General features: G+C 49.2%; 1 protein-coding gene and 1 pseudogene across 4 annotated transcripts; both read right to left on the bottom strand.

Annotated features, from left to right (window-relative positions):
* Window positions 1-1,058: 1,058 nt before the first annotated feature.
* On the bottom strand, window positions 1,059-4,286 carry LOC129053095 (large ribosomal subunit protein eL19-like; annotated as a pseudogene).
* A 96-nt stretch (window positions 4,287-4,382) lies between these two features.
* Window positions 4,383-14,628, bottom strand: HMGB3 (high mobility group box 3). Of its 4 annotated transcripts, none has more exons than XM_054545197.2 (5): window positions 14,468-14,628; window positions 9,344-9,498; window positions 8,903-9,042; window positions 7,852-8,026; window positions 4,383-7,376 (listed from the first exon to the last, which is right to left on the bottom strand). In XM_054545197.2, exons 1-5 carry the CDS (start codon window positions 14,520-14,522, stop codon window positions 7,239-7,241), a joined length of 663 nt encoding a protein of 220 aa, XP_054401172.1. In that variant the 5' UTR covers window positions 14,523-14,628; the 3' UTR covers window positions 4,383-7,238. The 4 variants fall into 4 exon arrangements, with proteins under 4 accessions (XP_054401172.1, XP_024096701.1, XP_024096700.1 ...); XM_024240933.3 differs by lacking the exon at window positions 14,468-14,628 and adding an exon at window positions 11,735-11,841; XM_024240932.3 differs by lacking the exon at window positions 14,468-14,628 and adding an exon at window positions 11,532-11,801.
* Window positions 14,629-16,259: the final 1,631 nt, after the last annotated feature.

Genomic DNA, 16,259 nt, shown 5'->3' with positions numbered 1-16,259 from the left:
GTAGCATGTATCAGTACTTCATTCCTTTTTATGGCTGAACAATATTTCTTCATATGGATATACCACATTTTATCCACTCATCACTTGATGGACATTTGGGTTGTTTCTACTTTTTGGCTATTAAGAATTATGTACATGAGCCAGGCACGGTGGCTCACAACTGTAATCCCAGCACTTTAGGAGGCCGAGGCGGGCAGATCACGAGGTCAGGAGATCGAGACCATCCTGGCTAACACAGTGAAACCCCGTCTGTACTGAAAATACAAAAAATTAGCTTGGCGTGGTGGCAGGCACCTGTAGTCCCAGCTACTCGGGAGGCTGAGGCAGGAGAATGGCGTGAACCCGGGAAGCAGAGGTTGCAGTGAGCTGAGATCTCGCCACTGCACTCCAGCCTGGGCAACAGAGCAAGACTCTGTCTCAAAAAAAAAAAAAAAAAAAATTATGTACATGAGGCCAGACGTGGTGGCTCATGCCTGTAATCCCAGCGCTTTGGGAGGTCAAGGCGGGCGGATCACCTGAGGTCAGGAGTTCAAGACCAGCCTGACCAATATGGTGAAACCCCGTCTCTACTAAAAATACAAAAATTAGCCGGATGTGGTGGCGCGCGCTTGTAATCCCAGCTACTCGGGAGGCAGGAGAATCGCTTGAACCCGGAAGGTGGAGGTTGTGGTGAGCCAAGATCGTGCCATTGCACTCCAGCCTGGGTGACAGAGTGAGACTCTGTCTCAAAAAAAAAAAAGAAAATTATGTACATGAATATTCATGTACAAGTATTTGTTTGAATACCTGTTTTCAATTATTTTGGGTGTATACCTAGGAGTAGAACTGATGAGCCATATGGTAATTCTATGTTTAACTTATTGAGAAATCTCCAAGCTGTTTCCCATAGCGACTGCACCATTTTACATTCCCACCTGCAATGTACCAGGACTGTAATTTCTCTACGTCCTCACCAATACTAGTTATTTTCCTTTTTTATCTTTTTTTTTTTTTTTTTTTTTTTGGCAAGCAGATAAAGGCTTGTTTTATTTTAATGGCTGACCTTTGTAATCACAGAGGCCAGTATGTACAGACAAAAGGGGAGCTTTTATTTCTTGGTGTCTTCCTCCTTGAACAAAGTCTTGATGATCTCCTCCTTCTTGGCCTGGAGGCGCTCTTCACTGAGCTTCCGTGCTTCCTTGGTCTTAGGCCTGCGGGCCTCAGCCTGGTCAGCCAGGAGCTTCTTGTGGGCCTTGTCTGCCTTCAGCTTGTGGCTGTGTTCCAGGAGAATCCGCTTGTTTGTGAACACATTCCCCTGCACCTTCAGGCACAGGCTGTGATACGTGTGGCGATCAATCTTCTTAGATTCACAGTATCTTCTGAGCAGCCGGTGCAGAATCCTCACTCTTCATCCACGTGACCTTCTCTGGCATTCGGGCATTGGCTGTACCCTTTCAGTTATCTATGCGTGTGTGCCTGCCCTTTCAGTGGGCCAAGGTGTTTTTCTGGCATCGAGCCCGGGAATGGACCGTCACAGGCTTGCGGATGATCAGCCCATCTTTGATCAGCTTCCATATCTGCTGATGGGAATTGGCATTGGCGATTTCATTGGTCTTATTGGGGTCCAACCAGACCTTCTTCTTGCCACAGTGAAGGACACTAGAGGCGAGCCTCTTCTGAAGCCTGAGCATACTCACGGCTGTAGTCGCAGCAGCGAAAGGAAAGAGCTCCCTTTTTTATCATTATTATAACCGTCCTAGTGGGTGTTAAGTAGTATCTTATTATAGTCTTGATTTAAATTTCTTGATGACTAATGATGCTGAGGATCTTTTCATGTATTTATTGGCCATTTATACATCTTCTTTGGAGAAATGTCTGTTAAGATCTTTTGCTCATTTTTTAAATTGGGTTGTCTTTTTATTGCTGAGTTGTAATAGTTCTTTATGTATTTTGAATACTAGATCCCTATAGGATATACGATGTTCAAATAGTTTCCCCCATTCTGTAGGTTGTCTTTTCACTTTCCTGGTGGTACAGTTTGAAGCACAAAAGTTTTGTTTAATTTTAATGAAGTTCAACTTATCTATTGTTTTCTTTAGTTGCGTGTGCTTTTGGTGTCCTAAGAAACTATTGCCAAATCCAAGGTCATGAAATTCACACTTATGTTTCCTACTAAGAATTTTATAGTTGTAGCTCTTACATTTGGGTCTTTAATCTATTTTGAATTGATTTTTGAATGTGCTGTGAGGGAAGGGTCAAAATTCATTCCTTTGCACATGGATATCCAGTTGTCCCAACATCATTTGTTGAAAATTATTTCCCCCATTGAATGTTATTTTTATCCCTATTGAAAAATCAGTTGGCCACAAATGTCTGGGTTCATTTCTGGACTCACAATTGTATTGGCCTATATGTCTGTCCTTATGCTGGTACTACACCGTCTTGATTACTGTAGCTTTGTTGTAAGTTTTTGGGTTGTTTGTTTTTGTTGAGACAGAGTCTCACTCACTCTGTTGCCCAGGTTAGAGTGCAGTGGCCACAGTCTTGGCTCACTGCAACCTCCACCTCCTGGGTTCAAGCAATTCTCCTGCCTCAGCCTCCGGCCCATAGCTGAAACTACAGGCATGCACCACCATGCCTGGTTTTTTTTTTTTTTTTTGTATTTTTAGTAGAGATGGGGTTTCATCATGTTGGCCAGGCTGGTCTCAAACACTTGACCTTAAGTGACCCACCTGCCTTGGCCTCCCAAAGTGCTGGGATTACAGGCATGAGCCACTGCACCTGGCTTTGTTGTTAAGTTTTCAAATCAGGCCAGGTGCGGTGGCTCACAGGTGTGCTGTAATCCCTACACTTTGGGAGGTCGAGGCAGGAGGATCGAGTCCAGGAGTTTGTGACCAGCCTGGGCAACACAGTAAGACCCTGTCTCTAAAAAAAATTAAATTAGCCAGGTGCGGTGGTGCATACTTGTAGTCCCAGTTACCTGGGAGGATGAGGTGGAAGGACGCCTTGAGCCTGGGAGGTTGAGGCTGCAATGAGCTGTGATTGTGCCACTGCACAATAGCCTGGACAACAGAGCAAGACTCTGTCTCAAAAAAAAAATGTTTTAATAAAGTAGTTTTGAAGTCAAGAAATGTGAATCCTCCAACTGTTTTCAAGATTGATCTGGGTATCTCCTGCATCTCTTGAATTTCTATATGACATTTAGAATCAGCCTGATTGCTACTAGAGGAAGCCAGCTGGGATTCTAATAGAGATTGTGTTCTGGATCAATTTCAGGAGTATTGCCATTTTAACAACATTAAACCTTCCCATTCATGAACATGGAATGTCTATTTCCTTAGGTCTTTAATGTTTTGTACTTTTCCCCACGTAAGTTTTGCACTTATATTGTTCATTCCTAATATTTTATTTTTTGATGTTATTGTAGATATTTAAGAGAATGTTTTCTTAGTTTCAGATTGTTCATGGCTAGTATATAGAAACACTAGTTTTTGTATGTTAATCTTGTATACTGCAGCTGATCAATTCATTTTTCTAGCAGTTTTATTTGGAGATTCCTTACGGTTATCTGTATACAAGATCATATCTACAAATAGACATAGCTTTGTCTTCTCAATTTCAGTCTGGATGTTTTCTCTTTTTCTCTTGCCTAATTGCCCTGGCTAGAACTTCTAGTACAATCATGAATAAACCCATGGGTTTTCCTAAACGTCCTGTATCAGGTTGAGGAAGTTCCCTTCTACCCTTGTTTTTATCATGAAAGTGTCAAGGTTTTTGTGTCTATTGAGATGATCATGTGTGTCTTTTTCCTTTTATTGATATGGTATCCCAGCTTCTTTTGAAAGCTGAAATCGTAGGATGCCCAACTTATAAAACAGGGTGGGAGGCTGCTCTGGTTGAAGCAGTAAGGGAAGCTTGGGGCTGCCAAGCTGGCTCAATGGCCTTTCCTTACCAGGTAGCCTTGGGCTCCACAGAAAACTGAGCTGAGAGCCAAGAACAGCAAGCGGTCCCTGTGGCTCTCATCCAGAACTCTTTGTTGGGCATGGCTGAGTCAGCCAACTAAGCCCAGACCCTTGGCCTCGAGGAGCCCTGTGGGCAGGGCTGGCTGATTACAAGCACCCAACCACTTTATCAAATAGTAGCTCGTTAGCATCCTGCAAATTGCCTATTTATCCTGGTCCAGGGCTTCAGAGCCAACTCCCCCTTATGCCTTGGGCCAGGAGGTTGATCTTGGGGCTTTGGAGTCCTTAACACTTGAGTCATTTTGATGGTATCATTCCACTAAATGTTAGTAGTTCAGATCTATGGTTACCACAAAGTTTGTACTTCTAAAACCTTGATGATAATCAACCAAAAGTACAGTTTCAGTATCTCAGACAGATCGCAGACAGCCCACTGATTACTTTTTGGGAAGAGTGATTAAGAAATTTTATTACAGAAAATGAATGCATCCAACGTCCCCAGATACATTTGTGACAAGAACAGACACACACAGGAGACACAGACAATAGTCACTACATCACAGCCTTGTTCTTTCTGAAGGATAAAATGTCATTCAAGAATGGGGTGAGGTGGTTAGAGGGAGTAGGTACTATCCTTTTAAATTGAAAAAAAAAAAAAGGCAACATGTTGGCATCTTAAGAACCCATACAGTGGGCCCAGAAATCAAGCTAAGCCTAAGCCTTAGGTAACATCATGCCACTTACATCATCTCAGAGAAACTAGGGCATTATTCCACTAGAAGAGCAATCTTGTGACAGTGTGAAAACGTTGAGTAATGATCTTGCTGCCCCAGCTAATGGACCAAGTGGCCTCAACTTGACAGCCTCTTTAAAACTCAATGTTTGCCTAATCAAAGATCATTTGGCTAAACTGCTTCCCCACTTCTGCTTAGCTACTTTGGAAGCACAAAAGTTACCCCTTTCCATCCTTTGTCCTTCCCTGGTTGGTACATGTAGTTATGAGATAGACGCGCACCACTTAACAAATCACTCCCTTGTGACTGCAGGTTGTTTCTCTTCCGTATTTGACGAGGCTGGCAACAGCTCCTGAATCTTGGCCTAGCACATCACGAATTGGGAAGCTGAAGCTTTAGCTTAGAATGCCAAGTGACAAGGACATGGCTGAAGCAGGAGGGGAAATTCTGGAACAAGTGCCTCTGGGCAAACCTCACAACCGAGTTTTTTAAATTAGTGGTCATTTTCTAGAACTAGAGGAACAAATTCAGGACAAACAGTTCTGATGGGAGAGCGAATGGCTATGAATACATAGAGATCAGGCTGTGACCGTGACCATAACTCGTACTCATCCAGGACCCGACAGGGTGGAGAGGACACCGCCTCCAGACATGCAAGTTTCTCAACAGTGAATTTTAAGAAAAAGCTGCTTTCTCTTAAAATTAATACCACAAAAACACTCCTGCGTGTTTCATAGCTTCAAACATACACACCCAAATATTAATGCTGGGCAATAGCAACACTCACCCACAACACAGTACTGTATCCTTCATTGCTACAGACAGTAATGTAATGATGTATATACACAACAGCCTTCAAAATGGTATTTAGTGTCACCACTTGCTACTGTGGCCATCTCCCCTCACCCCAACCTGGATAAAATGTTACACTACCCACTAATATAACCACTGACACACAAACCAAGCTTCTTCCAGTTTAACATTGAACATCAATCTACATTTCCAGTGAATGAGCTAAACTTACGAGTAGGCCATTCAACTTTTCATGATACACTTGGTGCTTAGAAATGGTTGATTCCATTAGCCTGCCCTATAGCTCAGGTGGCCCAAGATGGAGCCTATCATCTTCCTTGGGGTGTTTGGTGTTCTGAAGGAGTAAAGTAGGAGCAAAAAAAAGATACTGTCCCCTACCCCACCACCCCATCCCACATACCCTCACAGGCATCCAGGAGACCAGCAGCAGGCTCAAGACCCCAAATGTTGGGCACCACAAATAATGTGATATGTGCCAGAAACACGGTGGGGTAGGGGTGAAAGAGAAAAAATAAGGCCTTAATTTTTGACACACCATACACTCTGAAATTGCTGTTTAGCAATGCATCTGGCCCCACAAAATAGGGGGTGGAGGTGGGGCAAAAGTTAAACCTAGATAGCCTCAGTCCTAATCACCCACCTTCCTATACCTTGGAAGGCTGCTGAACCTTGCCTATGTCCTTCTCCTAGCTCCTCCAGACTTCATCTGAATGCCACTCAGACACAAACAAAATCACACAGTAGCTTCAAGCAGCCCTCTCCTTCATCTCAGCCCTAAGTGAGCTGGCCACTGAGTAATAAAAGAAGCTACCACATTTATAGGGAGGCCAGTCTCCAAATACAATGGAGTGGGGGTTTGTTCACTGCTATGAGTCAGAAATTGACTGTTATAATAGAGAACAGTTTTAAAAATGTAATACTGTTTATTTAACTTCAAAAACATTTCAGCATTCTAAACATACAAAAAAAATAACAGAACGTTGCAAATCGTGTTTAAGTACAGGAGGTTCTTCAACTTTCATTGATGCAGTGACTCTTTGCTTTGCTGACAATTAAGAGTTCTACAGTTTGTTTAAAAACAAAGTTTAAAAACTACTGCACTTAAAAAAAAAAAATTCTCATGCCAGCTGACCCCCCTTTGTCCACAGCTAAGATGGCAGCAGAATGCTATGTCACTATATACAGAAACAAGACAATCTGAAGCTAAATGGATGCCCCCTGCAGTCAACAGGTCCAGCCTCACAGTGCACGCCCTGAGCTACAGCCTCTCCAAAAGGCATCTTCCCCACAGCCTCAACGCCGAGCAAGGAGCATCAAGAGTTTGTCTCGGTTGTTTTGTTCTTTTTACAAACTATAGATATATACAGTTGAAAACTCAGGATTTCTAGCCAATAACCATAGTTAACACCACCTTACAAATAAAAAAAAAGCCAGAAACATCTTTAAATGCCTTGTCACACCAACAGCAAAGTGCACAGAGTGAGGAGAACACGAAGAGTGCCTTTTCATTTTAAAAATGTTTGGAAATATGTACAACTTTGATACAGTTTCGGGGTGCTCCAGACACCCATGGCCACTTCATGTAAACCACTGACAATTTCTAGAGCACTTTGAGAGACTACAATATGATCGTGATCAAATTTTGTAATTAAACCTAATGAGGGCAACAGACACTTCTCAAATAAGAGATGTGTCAATTACGGCGCTCCCCTACTCTAAGTATTCACAAGGAGACAGATAAACAGTTTCTTTATTCATCCTCCTCCTCCTCCTCCTCCTCTTCTTCCTCCTCCTCTTCTTCATCTTCCTCTTCCACCTTTTTCCGGGCAACTTTAGCAGGACCCTTTGCACCATCAAACTTTCCTTTCGACTTATAGTCGGCAACATCCTAGAGGAAGAGGGACACATTTCAAATGAGTATACGGCTGTTCTAACACAAAGTAGAAACATGCAGTCCTCATCTCAGGTAAGAGGACAGGAATTAAAATCAAGTAAGACAGTGCTGCTATCATATATATTTGAAGTGTTTCCATATATGAATTTGGTTCTTAGCCATTCTAATTTAAAAGTTAGTGGGTGTTCAAGTGTCCTTCAAGTCACATTAGTAGCACTATCAAATCCTCTGCTACCATTTTTTTTTTTCTTAAAGAGTAAGCAAAATTTTTCAAGCCTGAAGTTGTCCCCAAAACAAAGACCTGTCAAAAGAAAGCACGAACACCAGCACCCATAGCTACCTTGCAGGGGGATGGGCCCTTGAACGCTATGCTAAGTACTCAGCCCAGCAAAGCTGCCACATGCCCTGCAACCTACTGATAGCAGAGCCACTGCCTGTTCACCAGTCCAGGCTACCAGCCCCACCTTACCTTCTCATATTTCTCCTTCAGCTTTGCCGCCTTAGTGATGTAAGGCTGCTTTTCACTGTCATTTAAATTATTCCACATCTCACCCAGCTTTTTTGCCACGTCTCCAATAGAGATGCCGGGGTTTGTGGATTTGATCTTGGGGCGGAATTCCGAACAGAACAGGAAGAATCCAGACCTTGGAAGAATTACATACATTACATGAGAAACCACAAAAAATTTGAGTTAAAGTTGAAATCCCACATTCCTGAGTAGCATCTCCCTCCTATCACTATGACTTCTCCCTAAAGTGATCTATGACACCATACACAATGCTACAAAGTTGTAGGTTCTACAACGTATAAGGTTACAAAAATATATGCTGCTAGGCCAGACGCAGTGGCTCACACCTGTAATTCCAGCACTTTGGGAGGCCCAGGCAGGCGGATCACCTGAGGTTGGGAGTTTCAGACCAGCCTGACCAACATGGAGAAACCCCGTCTCCACTAAAAATATTAAAAAATTAGCCGGGCATGGTGGCACATGCCTGTAATCCCAGCTACTCAGGAGGCTGAGGCAGGAGAATCACTTGAACCTGGGAGGTGGAGGTTGCAGTGAGCTGAGATCACGCCTTGCACTCCAGCCTGGGCAACAAGAGCGAAACTCCATTTCAAAAATACGTGTGTGTGTGTGTGTGTGTGTGTATGCATATATAATATATATGCGTATATATATGCGCATATATATATGGTGCTGTCCCAGTCTTTCAGTTACTGGCAAAGGCATAAAGAACATACTTCAAGGACCCTGACAACCAAAATTAGAGTGCCTCCTTCACAACGGAAAGGCCAACAGACAACGCACAGCCCACAAACACCTCAGCCTTAACCACAGACAACGCTGGCACTGCGTCGTAAAGCCCAAGTACAGAATGGTTTGCAGAGGTATCGCCATCTTTTAAGTATCTTTTAAAAAATATTTCATTCTGAAATGAAATACAGGACGACCAAAAAACCAAATCCTCCAAGCAGAAGAAAAGGTATTAATTGTTATCTTGAATCCTATAGTCACTTACGGTGGCCTTTTGGGAGCATTAGGATCCTTCTTCTTCTTGCCTCCCTTAGCTGGTCCATAATCCTTCATTTCCCGATCATAGCGCACTTTATCTGCCTTTGCCATTTCATCAAATTTAGATTTTTCTTTCCCGGACATCGTCTGCAAAGAACAGGACTCGTTAAATCCCTCGATGCAGTGAACACATACCTATTCAGTTTCTTGTGATTAAACTGGCAGTTGCTAGAACCACTTGCAAAAGGGGGTAGGTAAAGGCCTGAAACCTGTGCAGGGCCTTAAAAAAATAAAAGCACACACACAAAATTCTTAAGACAAGCAAAAATGATTCTAAGTAAAAGTAAAAGAGGAAGCAAGCAGCTATCTGGGAGAAACTCTGAAGGTAAGTAACCCCAAAGTGAGAAACCCAACTAAGACTAGTTTGAAGGGTACAAAAGAAAAATACCTTCCACCTCTCAGAGCACTTCTTGGAAAATTCCGCAAAATTGACAGGGACCTCTGGGTTTTTCTTCTTATGTTCTTCTCTGCACGTCTGCACAAAGAAGGCATAAGCGGACATCTTGCCCTTTGGTTTCTTGGGGTCACCTTTAGCCATCCTGACTGTGATAGAAGAGAAACAAAGAAATACAATGAGGAAAAGCAAGGAGGAATTGACAAGAACTACAAGACGTACCAAAGGCAGAGCAAAATTAAAACTACACTTGCTGTTAGGAAGTCCCCTTCCCCCAATGCCGGACACCAGTGGCAGAAGGCAGAGTAGGAAAGAAATCAGCTTCACTGTCGCTTGTCATTTAACTTTTGACCAGCACGAAGCGCGCTGGTTTGCGAGTTACTTCTCAAGAGCGATCGAGTTCTCCAAATGGAGCCGACCCAAGTAGGGTACTCAGTGTTACGTTTACAGAACTGCTATGTTTCGGAAACTACAATCACAAAGTGGGAAGGGCACGGAGAGGACACATTTGGTGGGGGTGATAGAAGCTTGAAATCTATGACTTAAGACTATCTGGTCATCTGCTAACTGTTAACGCAATTAAAAACAACAACTTTTACCACTGCTGAACACAAGACCAAAGCAGAACTATATGTAGGGGACATCTGAAATTGTCACTATTGTTGATGCGTTTTGGCTTACAAAAAAATGCCTTTACAACACGGGAGATCTGGAAAGTGAGCAGGTACCCCCGTACTATTAGTTCAATTCATCACTTCGTCACTATCTAAAGGGAGAGGGTGTATCAAAAGGGCTAGTCGTACTCATCTGTAACCCAGAACGCAGGTCCAGCCGAGAACACTTTCTCCAAAGTTTCCAAATCAAAATGCAGCTGCGGCATGTCATCGTCCCTGTCCCACCCCCCAGCTTCCCGCCATCTTTTCCTTTTCCCACACCCAAGGTCATCATGTAAAACTAAAGAGCTCCCCTCGGCAGCAGCCGCCCGCGAGGCTGCCCAACAGAGCCCCGCAGCGGCGGCCCGGGCGGGGCGGGACCGGGAGCGGGGGAGTCCCGGCCGGCAGCAGGCAGCCCGCCTCGGCCCCCGTGCCGGGTCACCGGGACACCCGTAATTCACCTTCCATTTTGTCAAAAGCCTCCTGATGAAAGAAAGTGCCCCTGAAATCCGCCGCTGTCATCCCCGGGGAACACGCAGGGCCGGGGGCGGCGGCGGTGGCGGTGCGCGGGGGGTGTGCGGCCGGGCCGGCGGCAGCCGCGGCACTGGTGGCGGCGTCCGCCGCGCCTCGGAGTCCCACTCGCTAAAATGGCTGATCCGCGCGCGGCCGGCGCGGGCGGCGGCGACGGCGGCGAACAAAGCGGCCCGGGCCCCGCCGCCGCCCGCCCGCCCGTCGGCCCCCACCCCACCCCGCCCCGCCCCGCCCCGCCCGGGCCGCCCGGGGGCTCGGGGGCCCGGGCCGGACCTCCCCGCCCCCCGGCGCGGGGCGCACTCCTCGGGATAACAAAGGCGCCCGTGCAGCCATGACGCTCGGCCGCTCCAGGGCCCGCAGCGGCGCCCCCGGCCCTCCGCGCTGCCCGCCCCGGGCCGCGGGCGCCGGGGCCGAGGCCGGAGCCCGCCGGGCGCCCCGCCGCCCGCTCCGCCCGCCTCCTCTGCCCTCGCCGGAGGCCAGCGCCGCGCCAGCCATGTTAGCGGCGGCGGCGGCGCCCGGCGGGCGGGAGGCGAGCGGGGGGCGGCCAGCCCGCGCCCCCCCGGGCCACCGGGCGCTCCGCGACGGCCATGTTAACGCAGAGCCAGCGGCGTAGCCTGCGGGCCCGCGCAGCGCCGGGCCGAGCCCGGGAGGGAAGTTTGCCCGTGAGGCGGCCCCCGGCGGGCACCAGCCGCGCAGCCCCCGGCGGGCACCGGCCGCCCGTCCCCCAGCGGAGTCCGTCGCGGGCCGGGGAGCTCCCGGCCCCCTTCCTGCTGCCGCCGCCCAGCGCCGGGACGCGCGCCGCCGGAACCCAGAGCCCGCAGCCCGCAGCAGCCCCTCTGCTCGCCCAGCCGCCGCAGCCGCAGCTGCCCGAACATCTGGCCTCGGGGGCCCTGGGTTCCCGGTTGCGGCACCTGGGGCCGCCACGGGCGGGAGTCCGCCGAGGGGGCCGACCCCCGAAAGCGAGGAGCTCGGGGAACGCGTTGGAAAAGTTGAAACACCTGAATTGCTTCTTCCTTCCCGGCCGCCTAGCAGGAGGGAAGGCGGAGGGGGCGGGAAGGGAGCGGGGAGTAGAGGCAGAGGGAGGCGGCGGCAGGGCGCGCTCGCGGCGGCGCGGGCCGGAAAGTTGTGCGGGCGCTGCGGCGGCGGCGGCGGCGGCGGCGGTGGCGGTGGCGGCGGCGGGAGCGGGCGGTGCGAGACGTACCTGTATTGTTCGCTAGTCTGGGCAGCGCAGGGCACGACGCGCGGCTCAGCGCTCCCCAGCCTCGCGCTAGCTGCCTCCACGAGAGCCGCCTGATTGGCCAGCGGGCTCTGCCGTTTAAAACAACCTCCTCGCCTGGCCATTGGCTGCGGGCCTCATGCATATTAAGCAGGCGTGGACGCCCATTGGGCGCGGCTGCTGGGATCATTCATTCAAACAGAACGACCCGCCGGCGCCGGCTACGGAGGCCAAACAGGGAAAGACCTAGTCTCGCCTGCCCGCCCCGCCCACCTTGCCAGCCCCCTCGGGGAACAGAGCTCAGATCGCCAAGGGTTTTGAAGAGGTGGCTCTGCGATTCCCGGAGGCCTCGGCCTCTGGCGTAGGATGGTGAAGTCCAGCCCCGCTGCGCTGCCCTCTGCTCCCGCCGCACCGCGGCCTCGGCGCCCCTGGCCTCCAGTCAGCTCCCCTGCCCGGGGAAACACCCCTGGGCCCACCACGGAGGGCCGATGGTAGACCACCTCTACCCGGTTCGACCGCGGCGCCGCGAGAGAAACGCCGCTGCAGCTCGCTCCTCGGTGTCTGGCGGAGGGCAGCTGCTTCCTCGCCAAGACCTCGGGATTTGGCCCTCGGATCTCGCTGCCCATCCGAAAGGCACCTGATTCCGCTTCTGCGGATCGTGCTCAACTAGGCTCTTTCCACTAAATGCCAGAAAGTCTTTATTTACGCCCGAAATTGCGGAACTGACGGGCTAAAAGAGGAAAACAAAATTTGGCAAGAGCAGAGAATTTGTGAGAAATTGTGGTTTTGTGGGCAAAGAATAACACTTTTCTTCTTACCCTCTTCACTTCCTCGGTTCAAGGCTCTCATTCCCTCTGCTCTCCTGACACACCCTAGAGCGAAGAATTAAAGCTTCGGGAATGAATGAGTGAATGAATGAATGGGATTTGACTTGATCTCAACTTTAGCACTGGCTGGTGGTATGGCCTTGAGCTAGTCACTTCTTTGGGGATTCAGGCAATGTTTTTCAAAGTATAGGAGCCGCAGTGTCACTTCTGTAAGGGATGTTCTGAAATTCGTGGGGCCTGTGCCTGGATGACTGGCAGGTGTTGCTGGAATTCAATAAGAGGAAGGAACGGCCAGGGATACTAAATATCCTACATTGCATAGGACAGTCCCACGCAAGGAAGAAATATTCCACTTCAAATGCAAGTATCAGCCCTATTTGGAAAGAACGTATCTGAGGGCCTTTGCCTGCAAAGAATGAAAGGGTGAGGAAAAGAGTAGTTTAAAGATTGAAAGTTGGAGAAAATAATGCAAAGGAAGAGATGTCATGAGTTTGGTTTTTCTTTTCTTTGAAAGGCCAAGAGATCCAGCTATTTATGAGTCCTATATTCAGAAGTAAGCCCCACCAGAACATGAATTTTCCAAATGCTGCTTCCAGAAACCGTGGCTGAGTTTGAGGTGTGCAAAGGTTCTGGCTTCACAGGGCACCTGCTTCTTCACCCCTACCCCCCTCTTACCAACTCCTTTGAGCCTCCCAGCCAAGCCTGAGCCCCTGCAGCTGGTGCTGTTGGCTCCCATCATCAAGGTTCCAATCCAGATCAAAAGGCAAGGATAGAGGCCAAGCGCGGTGGCTCATGCCTGTAATTCCAGTACTTTGGGAGGCTGAGGCGGGCAGATCACGAGGTCAGGAGTTCAAGACCAGCCTGGCCAATCTGATGAAGCCCAGTCTCTACTAAAAATACAAAAAAATTAGCTGGGTGTGGTGATGCACGCCTGTAGTCCCAGCTACTCGGGAGGCTGAGGCAGGAGAATCGCTTTAACTTGGGAGGTGGAGGTTGCAGTGAGCCAAGATCATGCTACTGCACTCCAGCCTGGGCAACAGAGCAAGACTCCGGAAAAAAAAAAAAAAAGGCAGAGATAGTGCTGCTTTTGACAAGAGCAGGCAGGTATTGTGTCACTAACCCAGGTCCACACTACAGACTCAGGAGTTCAGAGATCTTAAGGCCACCTCATCCATCCCTCTGTCCTGTTAGAACCAGCTGAGTGGTTGCCTGCCTTCTGCTTGCATACCTCCACTCATAGGGAGCTTACCGTCTTCCTTCATGGCAGTTCCTGCCATCTCCAGCCACCTCTGAGCCTTAAGGTCAACATCTCCACACAGGGTAATCCCTCACCCCTCAGAGAGTTCATGGCAGGCCAGGCCTTTTCTCCAGACAGACAGCCCCTCCCTGCTCCTTCTACAACCAGTTTCCCAGGGCCTGACCTGCCCAAGCCACTCCCTCTTCCCCTGTCTCCACAAGGCCTAGAGGGGAGCAGGGTTACCACAAGTGATCTGACCAATACCTCGCCTCTGCCAGAGCACCCTAGCCTCTCAAGGTTGCCAGGCCTTTCTAGACCAGAGATTCAAGTTGGGGTCCAGCAACTGCCCAAAGTGGCAAGTGACACGGCACAGTTGGCAGGCACCTTGGTGGGGGAACCAGGGTGGTGGGCCCTTGGATGGACGACAAGGGTCACACAAGCCCATGCCAATTCACAAACAGCACATGTATACACGTACTCACATATGGGCACACCCAGGGCATTCCCAGAGGCAGCAGCTTCAATGGCAAACCAGAGAAATAAGAGCATTTCCCAACCCAAGCTGGCCCCCTCAAGATACCACCCTCAAGATCCACGCTTCCCTGCCTCACTGCCCCAACCCTGCCCATTGACCATCTGTTTCTCCCCACATACTTCGAATGATGAAAGGATTGCGCTTACGCGCGGGAAGTATTTCCATCCTTTGCATAGGAAATATTTCGATCTCTGCTCTCAAGAAAGCTACCTCTTATATGGAGCTGAAGCACTTGGCCTGAAGCTGAACTACAAACTGGTCATTGTCAGAACATGAACTCACAGAACATGACTATGACATCACTGAGTGACAGAGATCCAAAGGTGGCTCCCTGCTCCTCCCCATCCCCCTAGCCGCCCACTCACCAATGGAGGCTCCTCACAGCCAGATTTTCTCCTTAACACCCGCCTGTGTGCGGCGACATGCCTGAGCAAGTCCTGTGGCCCAGTGGGCTCCTGCCTTAGCAGAAACTTTCATGTATATGTATTGCATGTCTACTAATCAGTAACAGAAGGGAGATGAGACGGAGTGGGGAGTAAGGCTGGAAGGAAGGGACAAGATAGAGGCTTTAGGCTTTGTCACTGATTTCCTGGTATGCCTTTTCACATGTCACCTGAGGGCTCCGAGCCTCAGTGTCCTCTATCAAAGGTAATTCCACCCGCCTCATCCTCCCAGACCAGTGCCAGTCTTGGTGGTGAGGGAGACTGAGTGAAGACAGTCTGCTTGTCACCAGTCAAAGGCCAACCAGGAGAGGCCTAAAGACTAGTTTGGAAGGTAAAAAAAAAAGAAAGAAAAGGCGACAGAAAGCCAGGGATGCCTGGGCACACCCTGGACTCAGGGAGCCCAAGGCAGGCTGCCTTCTCTGCAGCAAAGCTCAATGCCCGTTGGCTTGAGGGTACCTCCAGCAGCAGCATCCAGGTCAGCGTGCAAGGGCTTGAGGGAATGAAGGATACTCTAGGCCTCTGCCCTGGCCCTACCTGGAAACAGGCAAAGCCCATCCACACAGGAGAACCTCAAACCAGAATCCCTTAAGCTGCTTGGCTGCCTAGAGAAGTTACGAAAACATTAAATAAGAAATGGGATGAAGTGTGGCAAATGCTATTTAAAGAGATTTTCAGTTCCTGTCGGTTCAAGGCCCCTAAAAGACTAAGGGGAATCCTCATCGTTCAACAAAAATGAAACCCTGGTCCCCTGGCCCACCGCCTACCCACTCCACCCATCCTCCCACAGTTCCCAAAGTCTTCATTTGGGTACCTTGGGCCAACCCAGCCTCCTTTTAAGAATCATGCCTGGCCGGGTGCGGTGGCTCATGCCTGTAATCCCAGCACTTTGGGAGGCCAAGGTGGGCACATCACCTGAGGTCAGGAGTTCAAGACCAGCCTGGCGAACGTGGTGAAATGCCGCCTCTACTAAAAATACAAAATTAGCCTGGTGTGGTGGCACCCGCCTGTAATCCCAGCTACTCAGGAGGCTCAGGGGGGAGAATCGCTTGAACCTGAGAGGTTGAGGTTGCAGTGAGCCGAGATGGCGCCACTGCACTCCAGCTAGGGTGACAGTGTGAGACTCCGTCTCAAAAAAAAGAAAAAGGAAAAAAAAAAAGAATCATGCCTGTAGGCCGGATGCAGTGGCTCACGCCTGTAATCCCAGCACTTGGGGAGGCCAAGGTGGGTGGATCACCTGAGGTCAGGAGTTCGAGACCAGCCTGGCCAACATGGCAAAACCCCGTCTCTACTAAAAATACAAAAATTAGCTGGGCGTGGTGACGGGCACCTGTAATCCCGGCTACTCAGGAGGCTGAGGCAGAGAATTGGTTGAACCCAGGAGGCAGAGGTTGCAGTGAGCCAAGATCGTACCACTGCACTCCAGCTTGGATGACAGAGTGAGACTCTGTCTCAGGGGAAAAAAAAAAAA

This window comes from Pongo abelii, chromosome X (genome assembly GCF_028885655.2).
Source record: "Pongo abelii isolate AG06213 chromosome X, NHGRI_mPonAbe1-v2.0_pri, whole genome shotgun sequence".
Classification (NCBI taxonomy): domain Eukaryota; kingdom Metazoa; phylum Chordata; class Mammalia; order Primates; family Hominidae; genus Pongo; species Pongo abelii.
This window is presented reverse-complemented; position numbering and strand designations above follow the sequence as displayed.